This window comes from Python bivittatus, unplaced genomic scaffold (genome assembly GCF_059951505.1).
Source record: "Python bivittatus isolate LINGU-HERP-01145 unplaced genomic scaffold, Pbiv_v1 ctg000330_np1212, whole genome shotgun sequence".
Taxonomy (NCBI): domain Eukaryota; kingdom Metazoa; phylum Chordata; class Lepidosauria; order Squamata; family Pythonidae; genus Python; species Python bivittatus.
The window spans coordinates 46075773-46089391 of NW_028277058.1; the positions used below are offsets into that span (position 1 = coordinate 46075773).

At 40.7% G+C, this 13619-nt stretch overlaps 2 protein-coding genes across 10 annotated transcripts in view; one reads left to right on the plus strand and one right to left on the minus strand.

Annotated features, from left to right (window-relative positions):
* PTN (pleiotrophin) overlaps positions 1–13619 on the plus strand; it is a 100319-nt gene that overhangs the window by 57022 nt on the left and 29678 nt on the right. For all 3 annotated transcript variants that reach the window (XM_088141160.1, XM_088141161.1, XM_088141162.1), the window contains exons 2-3: positions 8135–8244; positions 13440–13613. In XM_088141160.1, the coding sequence (XP_087997286.1) occupies positions 8136–8244; positions 13440–13613 (283 nt within the window). In that variant the 5' untranslated portion in view covers position 8135. The remainder of the gene's footprint in view (positions 1–8134; positions 8245–13439; positions 13614–13619) is intronic.
* Positions 8252–13619, minus strand: part of CHRM2 (cholinergic receptor muscarinic 2) — a 273908-nt gene continuing 268540 nt past the window's right edge. For 5 of the 7 annotated variants that reach the window (XR_015796248.1, XR_015796250.1, XR_015796252.1 and 2 more), the window contains one exon: positions 8252–9992. The gene's annotated coding sequence lies outside the window, so the exon portion shown is untranslated. The remainder of the gene's footprint in view (positions 9993–13619) is intronic. The other 2 variants (XR_015796256.1, XR_015796255.1) reach the window with 1 other exon arrangement.

Sequence of the window (13619 nt, forward strand, 5' to 3'; positions counted from 1 at the left end):
AACTTATGAATTTGCTAAGTGCTGCAGAATATGGATGAGATATGCAAAGATATGTGATCTACTTATTTTTCCTATGGCCTGATTCTCACCAATGTTTATTACTGACTTAAAGCCCAGTTAAACTAAACTTCAGACCTGCATACAATTCCCAAGTCTCCTCCTATTTTAATTTGTTGAGCTCTCAAATGTAGAAGCAATAATTAAAGCCCATTCCTCCTTCCTTCCTTCCTTCCTTCCTTCCTTCCTTCCTTCCTTCCTTCCTTCCTTCCTTCCTTCCTTCCTTCCTTCCTTCCTTCCTTCCTTCCTTCCTTCCTTCCTTCCTTCCTTCCTTCCTTCCTTCCTCTCTTTTATAATAGCAGCTGCTTTATTTTGGTAACTTCAACTTGGGAGAAGAAGGCATGTCATTTCTGAATCAGTTGCATGTACTTGACCTGTCATAGAGCATGTGTGATTCTAAGGCAGAATCTGGGAAATTAGGCAAAGAGTTTTCAGGCCAATGAAAAGTAAGTAAATGCTTTTTTTTTTTTAAGGCATTGGCTAAATTGAAATTCTACTAGCAAAGTTTTTGCTATCCTTTTGTTACCTGTCTTATTTACTTATTTACTTCTATCTAGTGAAACACTGGGTGGCAAACTACTACTACTACTACTACTAGCAATAATAAGCATAGCACACACATGCAAACAGCTCAGGGCCCTCATTAAAAATTGCAAAGGACAGCCATGCCAGAGCTCCCAAACTAACAGACTGGCCCCAGTGCTTGGGGGAAGAGTCAGGTCTTCACAACCTTCCAAAAGGCCAGTAGGTTCGGGATTCTCCATACCTCTGCGGGGAGGCTGTTCCATAGCACAAGCACCTTGACAGAGACGGAACATTTCCTAGGACCCACCAGATGACAGTGACTTACCAAGGGGACCTGGAGCATGCCCGCTCTGCCAAATCTGGTGGGATGGCCAAAACCATTGGGGAGAAGTCACCCTGAAAGTAATGACCTGCCCTCGTGCCATGCAGGGATTTAAAGATGACAATCAGCACCTTGAATTGCACACAGAAGACTACTGGAAGCCAGTGCAACTCATGCAGCAGTGGTGTTACATGGGCATACCGCAGTGGTCCAATAATGCATATGCTACTGCATTCTGGACCAGCTCAAGCTTCTGAATGCTCTTCAAGGGCAACCCTCATAGAATGCATTGCACTAGTCCAATTGGGAGTAACTAAAGCATGAGTGAGAGTGAGCAGTACCTCCAATCTAGGAATGAGTGCAACTGGTGCACAATATATATTTGTGTGAAGGCCCTCCTGGCTACAGCTGCCACCTGCTCATAGAACAGGAGCCATGAACCCAGGAGGACCCCAGACTGAACACCAGCTGTGCTTGGGGGAGGGTTACCCCATTCAAAGTTAACAATGGAAAATCACCAGATACTGGGGGGAGGGGGCCTGAGACAACCACTCGGTCTTGTAAGGGTTGAGTTGAAGCTGGTTCTTCCCCATCCAGGCTTACACAGCCTTCAGACCCTGGGAAAGCACTTTAATAGCATCAGTTGGACTGCCCAGGGGCAGAGATGTACAACTGAGTGCCATCAGCGTACTGATGAAACTTAACCCTGCACTACAGATAACCTTATCCAGTGATTTCATGTAGATACTAAATAGAAGCAGAAAAAAAGTCAAGCCCACATAGCAGAGGCCTAGAGCTGGTCTTCTCCCACTAGTGGTTAAGGTGTTGGCCTAGAAACCAGGAGGCTGTGAGTTCTAGTCCTGCCTTAGTCATGAAAGCTGGCTGGATGACTTTGGGCCAGTCACTCTTTCTTGGCCCAACTCACCTCACAAAGTTGTTGTTGTGGGGAAAATAGGAGGAGGATGGAGTATTAGGTACATTTGCCACCTTGAGTTATTTATAAGAGTAATGAAGGCAGGATAAAAAAAAAATCTAAAAAAACCCCAAGCAAAACAATGGAACCAGCCATGAAGGAAAGAGGAGAACCACTGAAGAATACTGCCCCCTGCTCCCAGCGCTCTCAGCCAGTCCAGAAGGATACCATGAAAGTTGCTGAGAGATCAGGAAGGACCAGGATGGATATAGTATCCCCATCCTGAGCCTACCAGAGCTCATCCACAAGTGCAATCAATGCTATCTTGGTGCTATATCCCAGCCTCAACCTTAACTGCAATGGATCCAGATAAACTGCTTCCTAGAAAGCCCTTTGAAGCAGTGGGCCCACAACATTCTAAATCAGTGTTTCTCAACCTTGGCAACTTTAAGATGTATGGACTTCAACTCCCAGAATTCTTCAGCCAGCCAGGAGGGCCTTCACACTGTTCTAAATAAACACCTTCTCTTTAGAGACTGGATAACAATTGTCCAGTATAGCCACCTTCAAGGCAGGTGGAACTATCTCCTCCCACTACATGTCACCTCCCAGAAAGCCCTAACCAGACAGGAGGAACATGGATCTAACACCTAGGGGACAAGATTCAGTATTACAAGGACCCTGACCACTTCTTCAGGAGTAACTGGATTGAAATATGCCCATCAAATCTGCATCGCAATCATCTCCATAGGACCAGCCCAGCTGAAGTCCAAATCCAAGTGATTCTGAGTGATTGTCCATCAGATGCTTAGCTTAATCCTCACAACAACTTTGCAAAGGGGTCCTCTGACCCCTCCTTATGAAGAAAGGACTGAGTCACTCAAAACAGGGTCGCTGGGCAGTTATCTGCAGACATAATAAGGGTGGAGAAATAAACATGTTTCACCGCTCTTAATGCCACACAGTAGTCCTTAATGCAATCTCTTACCTGTGCTCAGTTGGACTCACTCTTTTTCTTCCTCCAGCAGTGATCTAGGTGTCTCTTGCTCTGCTTCATTTCCCAAAGCACTTCTGAAAACCATGGTGCTCTCTGGGATCTGTGTAATGACCAATCCAAGGCCACCATTGCTTGCTTATTCCAAGCAGCAACTAAGACTTCAGCCACAGCTTCAGGAACTACCCCAAATTCCCTATGGAACTCCCCAGGTCATCAGTTGCCTGGGATGGACCAATTGAAAATCTCCCTCTTTCCTGCAGTGGGAAGTAGCTGTAGACAACTCCAAGGCTAACAGGGAGTGATCTCTCCATAACAAGGGACAGATGACAACATACAGTACTCCAGCTCCAGATCACAGCCCTGAGATAAAGGCCAGATCCAATGTGTGACCTCCACTGTGAGTCATGCTTCAATAACCTCTCTTGCTTCTCTTGCCTCTATTCCCAGTCACTGCCAGTCACCTGACCTCCCTCTATGATAATGCGTGACAATCCCTAACAGATTTTAGACATCTTGAAGCTGAGCCTGGATGGTACATAGTGGTGTCAACAGAAGGGGAAATCTAATATAGCTAAGAATGACTCACTCATGGACTGGAGATACTTATTTTCTCCCTTGTCCCCATGATTTCATTTCAAGGCAGTGACCTTGCCTTCATCATACTTGCTTCTCTATGTTTGAGCAAGAGAAAATCTAACTGTTTGCTTAGCTGAGAACTTCATCACAGAATTTAGAGAACTGGGGAGGCCAAAGGATAACAGCACAGCTGTTCAATCGACTGAAATAAAATTGTCAAACACCTGTATATTAGATCTGGGCAAAGATAATAGGCTAAATTTAGAGAAAAGGTAAATTGCTGTAGAAATTCTTTCACATTTGGATGGAATGTGGGTTTCTTGTACATATAAGGAATGGCTCAAGTGTTTCTTCATGTGAATGAACTCTTTCATTTTATAACCATCTTTCCAGTAGTCTGTAGCCTCCTGGCTTCCCACATTTCCATTAAATCCCCAAAGAAGTTATTGTAGGGAATTACCCCAGTAAGGCTTTTTCTGGCACGACTAAGGGAGAATCTTTCCTTAAGAAATGTTGGAGAATTTCTCCTTTCTATAGAAAAATTTGGAGAACCCATCTATCCCATTTCCCCCCCATAATTTGAGTGGACACGTTTGAAGGGCCATTTGTGCCCAGTTTAACTGTATGTTGTACATTTGGGTTTACTGTCATATTTCTTTTTGAGTGGTGGGGGGGCATGTTGTCTCTGTTGTTTTGTAGACATCCTTTATTTGTTATGCCATCCTTCTTGGCTTCTCAAAATTAGTTTGAGGAATGAAAAAGAAACACTCCATGAATTTCAGGAGAGCAAACTGGAGTCATCCATCAAAACAGATTCAAACACAGCATAGATTGGAAACAATGAATCCACAAAAAATTTGCACCAAAAATCATGTATTTGGAAAAGAAATGATGAAAAAAGCCTGTCTATTTGAGAAGAGTGCATACCAAAAGCCTTCTCTGCAGCAGCCCCTGCCCTTTGGAACACTCTTCCCCCAGAAGTGAGGTTGTCCCCCTCCCTGTTAGACTTCAGAAAAAAACTGAAGACCTGGTTTTGTCATCATGCAGGGGTGGGGATGGGAATAATCAGTTTTGGGGTTGGCTGGTTTCCTAGTCTTACCTTTGACTGATATTATCTGGTTACAGGCTGAAATAATATCACCATCTCTTAGATTTTAATGTATTTAATAATTGTATTTTATATTTGTATTATTTATGTTTTTACTGATTTTAAATTGTTTTGTTGTGAACCGCCCAGAGTCCCTCCTTGTGGGGGAGTTGGGCGGTGATATCAATTTGATATATAAATAAATAAAATAAATAAAATTCGAGTCAGTCACATTTTTAAAAGAACACCCTAACTTTGTTAAAAAACATACACTGAAAAAATTGCATGCAAATCCCTGTGTATTAGGGAAAGTTATGAATATGAAGCAATTTAAATATTAATTGATAATAAAAAAGATCAGAATTGTTACTGCAAAATATGGGCATCATGTAAAATAGTAGATGAGTAATATATTAAATATGAGTCTCGGGGAGTCTAAACAGTTGTGTTATAACCATCAACTGTACACACAAGACTAAAATATTAATATTTTTCAAGATTGTTGAGTCCATTTTTAATCATATAATACACTTTATTTCAAGCAGATATGTCATTTCCAAATATTAAAATACATTCTCCACTGTGGAAGGTGTGTGTGCTTTGCCCTCTGCAGTACAGGGCTTCCCTTCTCAGTAGTGTGCATCAATAGCAATTATGTGACTTTTTCACAAGATGGCTACCAGCAGGAGACTCTTAAGAGTGCCAAATGACATTTTCAAACACATTTCATGGTGAGAATTGCATCTTCCCTTGTCAGATTAGAGGCAGAATCTTTTAACTTCCTTTTCAATGTGAATTTAAAACCTTGCTTTTTGAAAACTGCATGGGTTGCCTGAAGATGGGATGTGAAAGATTGCTTCCCCCAAGATCACCCTAACTAAAATGTAAGTTCTATGTTTACTTTGCCAGTAGGGCAGGGCCAGAACCTGGAAGGGGCAGCGCAGAGCTATATTGCTGGTCTAAGAGGGCTGTAAACTTTTCTTCTACTAGTAGTCAAGATTACATTAGCCATGTGACAATTTAACTGGAATGTCCACTTTATTTATAAAGAATCAGGTTGGAATAGACTGCAGTATGTGATTGAATATTTATATATATATACGTGTGTGTGTGTGTGTGTGTGTGTGTGTGTGTACATGCCCACATGCTTTCAAGTCAGTCTTTGACTCCTGGCAACTGCCTGGACAAGTCCCTGCAGTTTTATTGGCAAGGTTTTTTGGAATTGCCTCCCTCCTAGGACTGGGAGGGTGTGACTGGCCCAAGGTCATCCAGTTGGCTTTCTGCCTAAAGTAGGACTAGAACTCATGATCTCCCAGTTTCTAGCCTGATGCCTTAACTGCTACACCAAACTGGCTCATTTATGGATGAGCAGGGTTTTTGGTGTCTGGCTCCAGAGCAGCCCAAAGTAATAGGCTTTGATTCATTTGTTTTGGTTCCTTGACTTTGTCTTTCTGGGGAAGTGCTTCAGAAGGGAGTAATTCTTTCTAGCCAAGTGATAAAGGCAGGGTTTTGCATGAAATATCACTCCCACAAATAAATCGATAGGTGGGACCTCTATGACATTTTTTAAAATGGTGGGAGGTTCCCAAGACTTGCCATGTGGGACCTAAAGGATCAGTACAGAACTATCTCACCCATCTAGAAGTATGAGGTTCATAGTGTGGGGTGAGTCTCAGAAAGGATTCCCTGAACATTTAAAGGGGCAAAGGATGGGATGGAACAATGCATTCCCATCAATTCATGGCCATGATACATTCTAATCTGAAGAAGCTTGCACAGTATATCCTCTTGTTCAGTGCTTCAGATAGTTTGAAACTGCCTGAAGCACTGTCCCACCACATGGGGATCATAACCTGTGCTCTTCCTGGGCCTATCCCCAATGCTTGCATGGCAGCAAGCCAGTTATGGTTTGTTTCAAAATGCAAACCATCTAGTTCTTGGCCACTCTCTGAGAAACAGTTTTTTGTTTTCTGTATACTTCAGGGGAGACAAAATCCTTCTGTTGCCCTGCCATGCCTTTCCTCCCAGTTTATGTTGTTCCTTCACAGAGGAGAAAGTGGGGACATGTGGACCAACCAGCCCTAACTCAAAGCCCCTCTTTCCACCAGAAGGTCTCTGATCCCTAAATTAAACCCTAATCCTTCCAGAGATGAGATATTGTTGGCTCAGGAAGAGATCCTAGTGTTGTGCTAACTGGCTTGCAAGTCACATTTGGTAGGACAACATAGGAGAAAAGGCAGGTTAATTTTACAGCACCTTGGGTATATTTTATAAATCCAGCAGATGCTGAGCTGGAAGATCAAATAATTTGCTCTAGTTGACTCATGTGAATCTTGATTCACTATTCCTGGAAAGAGGGCAATACACAAACACAAATTAAATCAGATAAACATAAGAACTTGTGTAAACCCACCGAATGTGAAAAAGAACCTTTTGAAATAATTCAAATACACCTTTTTTTCCAACCAAACCAGGCTGTTGGCTCCCATTTGACTTTGCTCTTAGGTGATTCTTTGTTAGTAAATGACTCAATTTTATCGACATCTTCTTTCATTTCTTCATTGCTGTTGGTTTTTTGCTCAGGTCTCAGAGGAGCCCACTTAGTTTGCCTAGTCATTTTTTGTGACTGCCATAAACAAAGCAAAACACCTCCCTCCCTCTAGTGATTTTTAACACTGGCAAACCTCTTCATATTGTTTTGATACTGTCAGAAATATTTTGGGAATTACTTGCTAATTATTGTATTGGCAAAATTAGCTTATGTGGTGCAGATATAAAAGCATGCATTTATACAAACAGACTTTACTGAATATTCAGTCTTTTCCAGTTCTTTGCTGCCCTTGTTCTTCACATCCTCGTCTGACTTAACCATCCTATACATACTTGACGCTAAACTCCACTGAACCCTACAGGATTACACTGTAGCATACATACATGGAATTGCATTGCATGTCTGATGTTTGAGGTAATAATGTGATTCCTCTGAGGACATCCGTTGCCATATTTGGCAAGATGATGTCATAGACACCCTTAACAACAACTATGTAGTTCAGCAACATCTATCAGATTGAAAACCAAGAGCAGTGAGCACTAAGTCAAAAGATAAACGGTGCAGAGAATTAACAGCACCCGGAGGAATAGGGAAAAGAAGGGAAGAATCCAGTATTCAAATTTACTGTAAGTTAGGTATTTATGTTTGGGGGAGCAAGAAGGAGTTGGTTGATAAGCAAAGCGAGTGTGTTAATTTAGTGCCTACACTGATGTGAAAGTATATTCTGTGGAATGTTGATTATGTTTCCAAATTGAAAGTACTTCATATCCAGCTGAAGCTAAAGCGATCACACAAAATTGTTAACAAATAACATTTCAGGTGCAGATGATTTCCATGTCATAAATTATGGTTGTGTAATAAGTTATCTGTTTCATATCATGATTGCTAATGTGAACAACCTTTGCCTTTCCATATGGCTGGGGAGTGCTTGTCTTAATGAGCTCATCCTCTAATCTGTTACTAATGTGCATTCAACCCCTTTGATCCATTGCCACAGTGCATTCTGGATACCAAAGATGGTTCTTTTTATCACTCCAGAGCTGTCCTTACCTATTTACTGACATCTGATGTTAACTTTATTTTTTCTTTTTCCCATTAATTTCCAGAATGCAGAAACAGCAAGAACAGTGTCAGATATTTACAGTTCTCATCTTCACATTTATTTTCCTGCTAGCAGCTGTGAGTACTACTGAGGCTGGCAAAAAAGAAAAAATAGGTAAGTGGAAATAGTTATAGACATTTAGAGAGGTGATGATACAGTGTAATTTCTGTTTCCATCTTCAATTTACTTATGTGTTGGCATTAAAATTATCTGTTTCAGCTAATTGAAAAAAAATACTGCAGAATGTTGGGCTTAAGCCTCATTTTTCATACTCATCACAAGTATCCTTAATAGGGGTGAGTGGAGTTTCAAAGCCGGGGGTGGGGTGTCTTTGTTTTAAGGAAAGCAACTTCTTGGAGCAACGCCCCAACTGGCTCCTTGTATCCAAGCTATGGATTATGGAAGCTATTTTCACAAGATGAAAGTGAATTGGCTTTAATGCTGGTCTTTGACCATAATAAAGATTTGATTTGATTTGATTTGATTTGATTTCACCTCCATGTGTTGCCAGGCAGAGCATGTGACCACCATCCCATGAAACAAAGCATGGAGGCTGAATGTACCTGCTTTGTCCCCTTTAACCTTTAGCTGAATTAATCTAACAGAGAGGGCAAAATCCAAAGGATTTAATTCAAGAACTGGCACCAGATCTAGTGAGATATCACAGGGTTGCCTGAACTCTTACCAGATTTTGGGGTTCTTGCTCATAAGAATGCTGAATCTCAACAGATACCATGATTTCACATGACTTGAGCCATTGTTTTAATCTGGGGGCTCTTGTGGGTGACAAGGTGCCCATAGAAGTCACACTGCCAACTCCAGTATAATTAATGGGGTGTGTAACCTCATACTATTCCTGCATTTGTAGGAGGAGTGGACACATTCAGTTTTTTGACATCATGACTCACACTGATAGTTACATTATAGCTGTTTTAACTGCAACAATAGTAATACTGATAATTTAGAGAATAAAGACAAAGTAAAATAAATTTACATCAGCGTTTATATATAACCAGAATAAGTAGGTGACTTTCAGTGCTATTAGCCATTCCGTTTACTGTTGTTCATAGCAAAAGCCCCGTTAGCTCTAAAGAGGGAAAATAATACAGTTCGATACCATATCAAGAGCTCACTTAACAACATTAAAACAATTCATATGGAAGATATACAGTATGTCAAATTGGCTTACAGTTTTTCATCCACTATCCATATGTGTCCACTGTGGATTAGTCCACTGTGGGTTTGTCCACTCTTGTCACAGGAGACTTAAAACCAGTCATTTAATCAACAGGTCTTGCAAATCCTCTGAACAGATTCTATCTTCTGATTTAGTCCAGACAGCCAAGATGCCTCTAAGAAAAGTTAAATGTTATCTATAGAATATGCTTCAAGATGAGAAGATGAATAATTTTCTCATTCCGTGATATTAGTTGCTGACATGCTGGAATCCCTTTTAAAATACTTCTTTTATAAACTTAGCGTCAATGATAAAAAAAAGAAAACAAAAAAAGGATGTGTCCACGTGCTGGCCACAGATGAAGCAGGCAAGGAGAAATGTGGGTGTGATCAGTAAAGAAAATCAGGATATGTAATGTTGAAATCACATTTTTCTTAAACACCATCCACAGTTTAAAAAATAAGTTGATTATCCCATTCCATTCTTACATTATCTTGCCTTAAAATAATGATGTTGAATTTGAACTTATTGAAAATTGGCAGCAGCTGAGGGGATCTACAGGATGGATCTCCGAGGAGATTAGTTCATTCAGGTGTGATCAATCTGCAGTCCCCAGATGCTGCTGAAGGCTGAGATTCCTGGACACTGAAGATCAGCAACATATGAAGAAATATAAGTTCCTTACCTGTAATCAAGAAGACATTTCATTCACAATCTAACTATAGATCATAGAATATATGAGTTGGGAAAGACATTGAAGGTCAAATCCAATCCCCTGCCCAGTGCGAGGGTCCACTATTACAGCATCTTTAACAAATGATCATCCAGTCTCTGTTTATACCCTACCAGCAAAGGAGAGTACTCTACCACCTGAGACAAGCTGTTGTTGACAGCTCTTACTGTCAGGAAATTTTTCCTGATGACCAACCAAAACCTACTTCCTTGCAATTGAAACACATTGTTTCTAGTCCTGGAATAACTCCAAACAATTCTGCCCCATCTTTTACATCACAGCATTTTAGATACTTGAAGACAGCTATCATTATCTCCCTGCATCTTCTCTTTCCAGAATAAATATACCCAACACTTCCAACAAGTTAAATGGCATTGTGCCATAGACAGCAAACTGATATATCATTAAAAAAAAAAAAAGAAACCCTTTTAGATTTTTTAAAATTATTATTTATTACTACAATTTCTATGCTGCTCCATTTCCTGAGACCCTGACTGGCTTACAATATTAATGCTAGAATTTTTTTTTTTAAAATAATACAGTTATTATCAGTTCAACGTGCCATCGTTAGGGATGGCATCTTATTCATCCCCAAATGAAGAGCTAAATTTTTACACTTCTCTGAAAATGTAATCAGAAGGGGGTGGTCTGAATATTTGGGGATAAACTGTTCCAAAAGAGGGAGACAACACTGCAAAGGCCAGAGCAAAAGGTCGCTGAAGATGGCATTCCCTCTTGGCAGGGGGCAGGGGGGAGGCTTAGCAAGTCCTCTCTCCCAGATTTTACTCAGCCGGGAGATTCAACTTGAAAAAGACAGTCATGAAAATATCCAGATCTTGAGCAATACAGACCATTAAAGGTGACTTCTAGCAAATTCAACTGCACTTGGAAGCTAATTGACAGACAATGCAACTTCCATAGTAGTAATATTACATGTACTTAGTAAATGTACCCATAATTACCAATAGAAGTGAATATGTGTAACTCAGGGTTGAACTGTGGAGTCCTTGGGGTTCTCTGAGCTTGATTGTTTTCCCTCACCAACACTGGCAGGGCATGCCATAGTATATAAACAGAAAGCAAACCCCATCCCATTCCAGCACTGAAGATATTACCTAGCTGGGTAACAAAATGTTTGCAGGAAAACAACCAAGCTCAGAGAACCTCAAGGACTCCACAGTACCCATAATTACCCAGGCTGCTGCACGCTGCACAAGGTGAAGCTTCTGCGTTATCTTCAAGGACAATTGTATGAAGATAACTGCACATCAGTAGAACTTGCTTCTTAGTTCACATACGCATAAACACAGGATGGTACCCCTGTACACTGGCCATTGTTCTGTTCCGCATTGTTCTCTTTAGGTTCAGAAAAGATATTGAAAGGTGTGATAGATCCTTAGTATGGAATGAGGTTCAACTTAGGTCAGACCTGTGAATCCAAATTCATTGGTAAAATGAATGGTAGCTTGGTGCAACCCCAACCATTTTAGCCTTTAGCCTTTCTGGCACTGGGGTAGAGGGATAGGAACACTCTTTTAGGGCATCCTAGGCGATGACTGAGGTGCCAGGTTTTTAGTTTTGGGCTTTAGTTTTGTTTTTATGATTTTATGGTGTTATAGTTTGTGGTTTTATTATTGGTGTGAGCCGCCCAAAGTTGTGTTTTAAGATGGGCATCTATACAAATCTTATAAACAAACAAACAAACAAACAAATAAATAAATAAATTCCTTCATTCTCCTGCAGTGGCCATCATGTGATCCATGTTAGGCAGTGAAATAGCCTGATTGGTTAGGTTCTGTCACTGTGTCTTGTCTGACATCATGGCTGCTTGCCTATCCATCTATCCATTTCCCCCCCCCCCCCCTTCATGAGTGCTGGATGGGAGAGTGAGGAAAGTATCTGTCTTTACTTATTATAGGTTGTATTGGAAAGTAAGTAATGGCCTGGTCAAAGGACATTCCCACTTTCCACTGGTCCCATATGCATGTAGCCCCCACAATAACTAAATGCAACCCCTGATTTGAGAAGGCCACCCATCGTTCTAGGAATGGCCAAATAAAGCACAGATACCAGGCGCCATTATAGCAGAGAGTCTGGATATACAGAGACATTTATTTTGTGCTTGCTTTGTTCATATCTATATTACAAATATTACCAGTTTTGTTGACCAAGCTCATTCATACTATTTTTCCCCACGGGACAGATTCAAGAGACATCATGTTGTCAAGTGCTTTGTGCTTTCTTTTAAAATATAGAGAAGCCATTAACTTTTTCTTTTTTTGATAAAGGATCTAGGGACTTGCCAAAGTGACAAGATGCTGATGGTGTGTTTCACTGTAAGTGGCAATGGAGGAATTAAGTGTAGTATAATCTGACAGCCTAGACTCGTTGGTTTATGGCAAGGAAAACATATATAACACTGCACCTGCATAATTGTCTGACTCAGTAAAGTTCTTAGAAAGGTCACAACTTGACATAGTGGGGGGAGCTGTTTGGCATAAAAGAGGCGCTGAGCTTCAGGATACATTAACTGAAGCAATTTAAGGAGCCCCTTGCTACATTAACAGTTAATTTGACAGTAGTTATATTGTTTCCCTGTAGATCATAATTTTCTCTCAGGCATTTGAAAGATATACAGTAGTAATTATAGTGACACTTAACATTTATATAGCAATTATATAAATTGTTTGCAAACCTGGCCAATTAAAGTTATGGATTGTGTGGAATAACTGTTTACCTATGTTTCTCTTAGAAGTCCTTATATTGTCTTTATGAGCACACATTTTGCATGTTTAGACAAGGTATAAAAAGTGCAATCCAGGGGTGACATAAGGCCTTCTAGCATCCTGTTTGTGGTTTCATAGAAGATAAAGACAATGATTTGAGCTCCCCTGTTTTGCATTTTTGGAGATTTGGGGGGGGGGCACGGTCACAATGGAGGGCTTAAGCTTTGCAGATGTTTAAGCAGTGTGGTTCTCAATATGCTGCATAGAACCTGGGATAGTCCTCAAGCTCCTGGAAATGGTCCATCTCTGATTTAGAACATCTGTCAGAAATTATCAGCCTTTTGAGGTAGTCCAGACAGGAAACCAAAACCATGAGTGCTAACACTACCTTTATTATAAGGTTACAGTAACAGAACCTTGCAAGTCTGAAAACTTCTCCCCTCCCTTGCCTTTACTTTCCAGAGAACTAGGAAGAGTCCCTTCTGAGATGCTTTCTCCATCCCAATTCCTTTTGTGGGCTGAGATATCTCTTGTCAGACCATTGTTTAGGCTGCAGCTCTTCCTTCTGTCTCCCAAAGTTTTTCTCACAGCCCATTATGGAAAGAATGTTTGGTTTTCATATGTAGGCACTAACTATTACTGCCTCCTGCTTTTTCCTTGTGACTCTTTTCAGAGAAGAAGGTGAAAAAATCTGATTGTGGAGAATGGCAGTGGAGTGTCTGTGTTCCTACAAGTGGAGATTGTGGTCTTGGCACCCGTGAGGGCACTCGGAGTGGAGTTGATTGTAAGCAAACAATGAAGACACAAAGATGTAAGATTCCCTGCAACTGGAAGAAGCAATTTGGAGGTAATA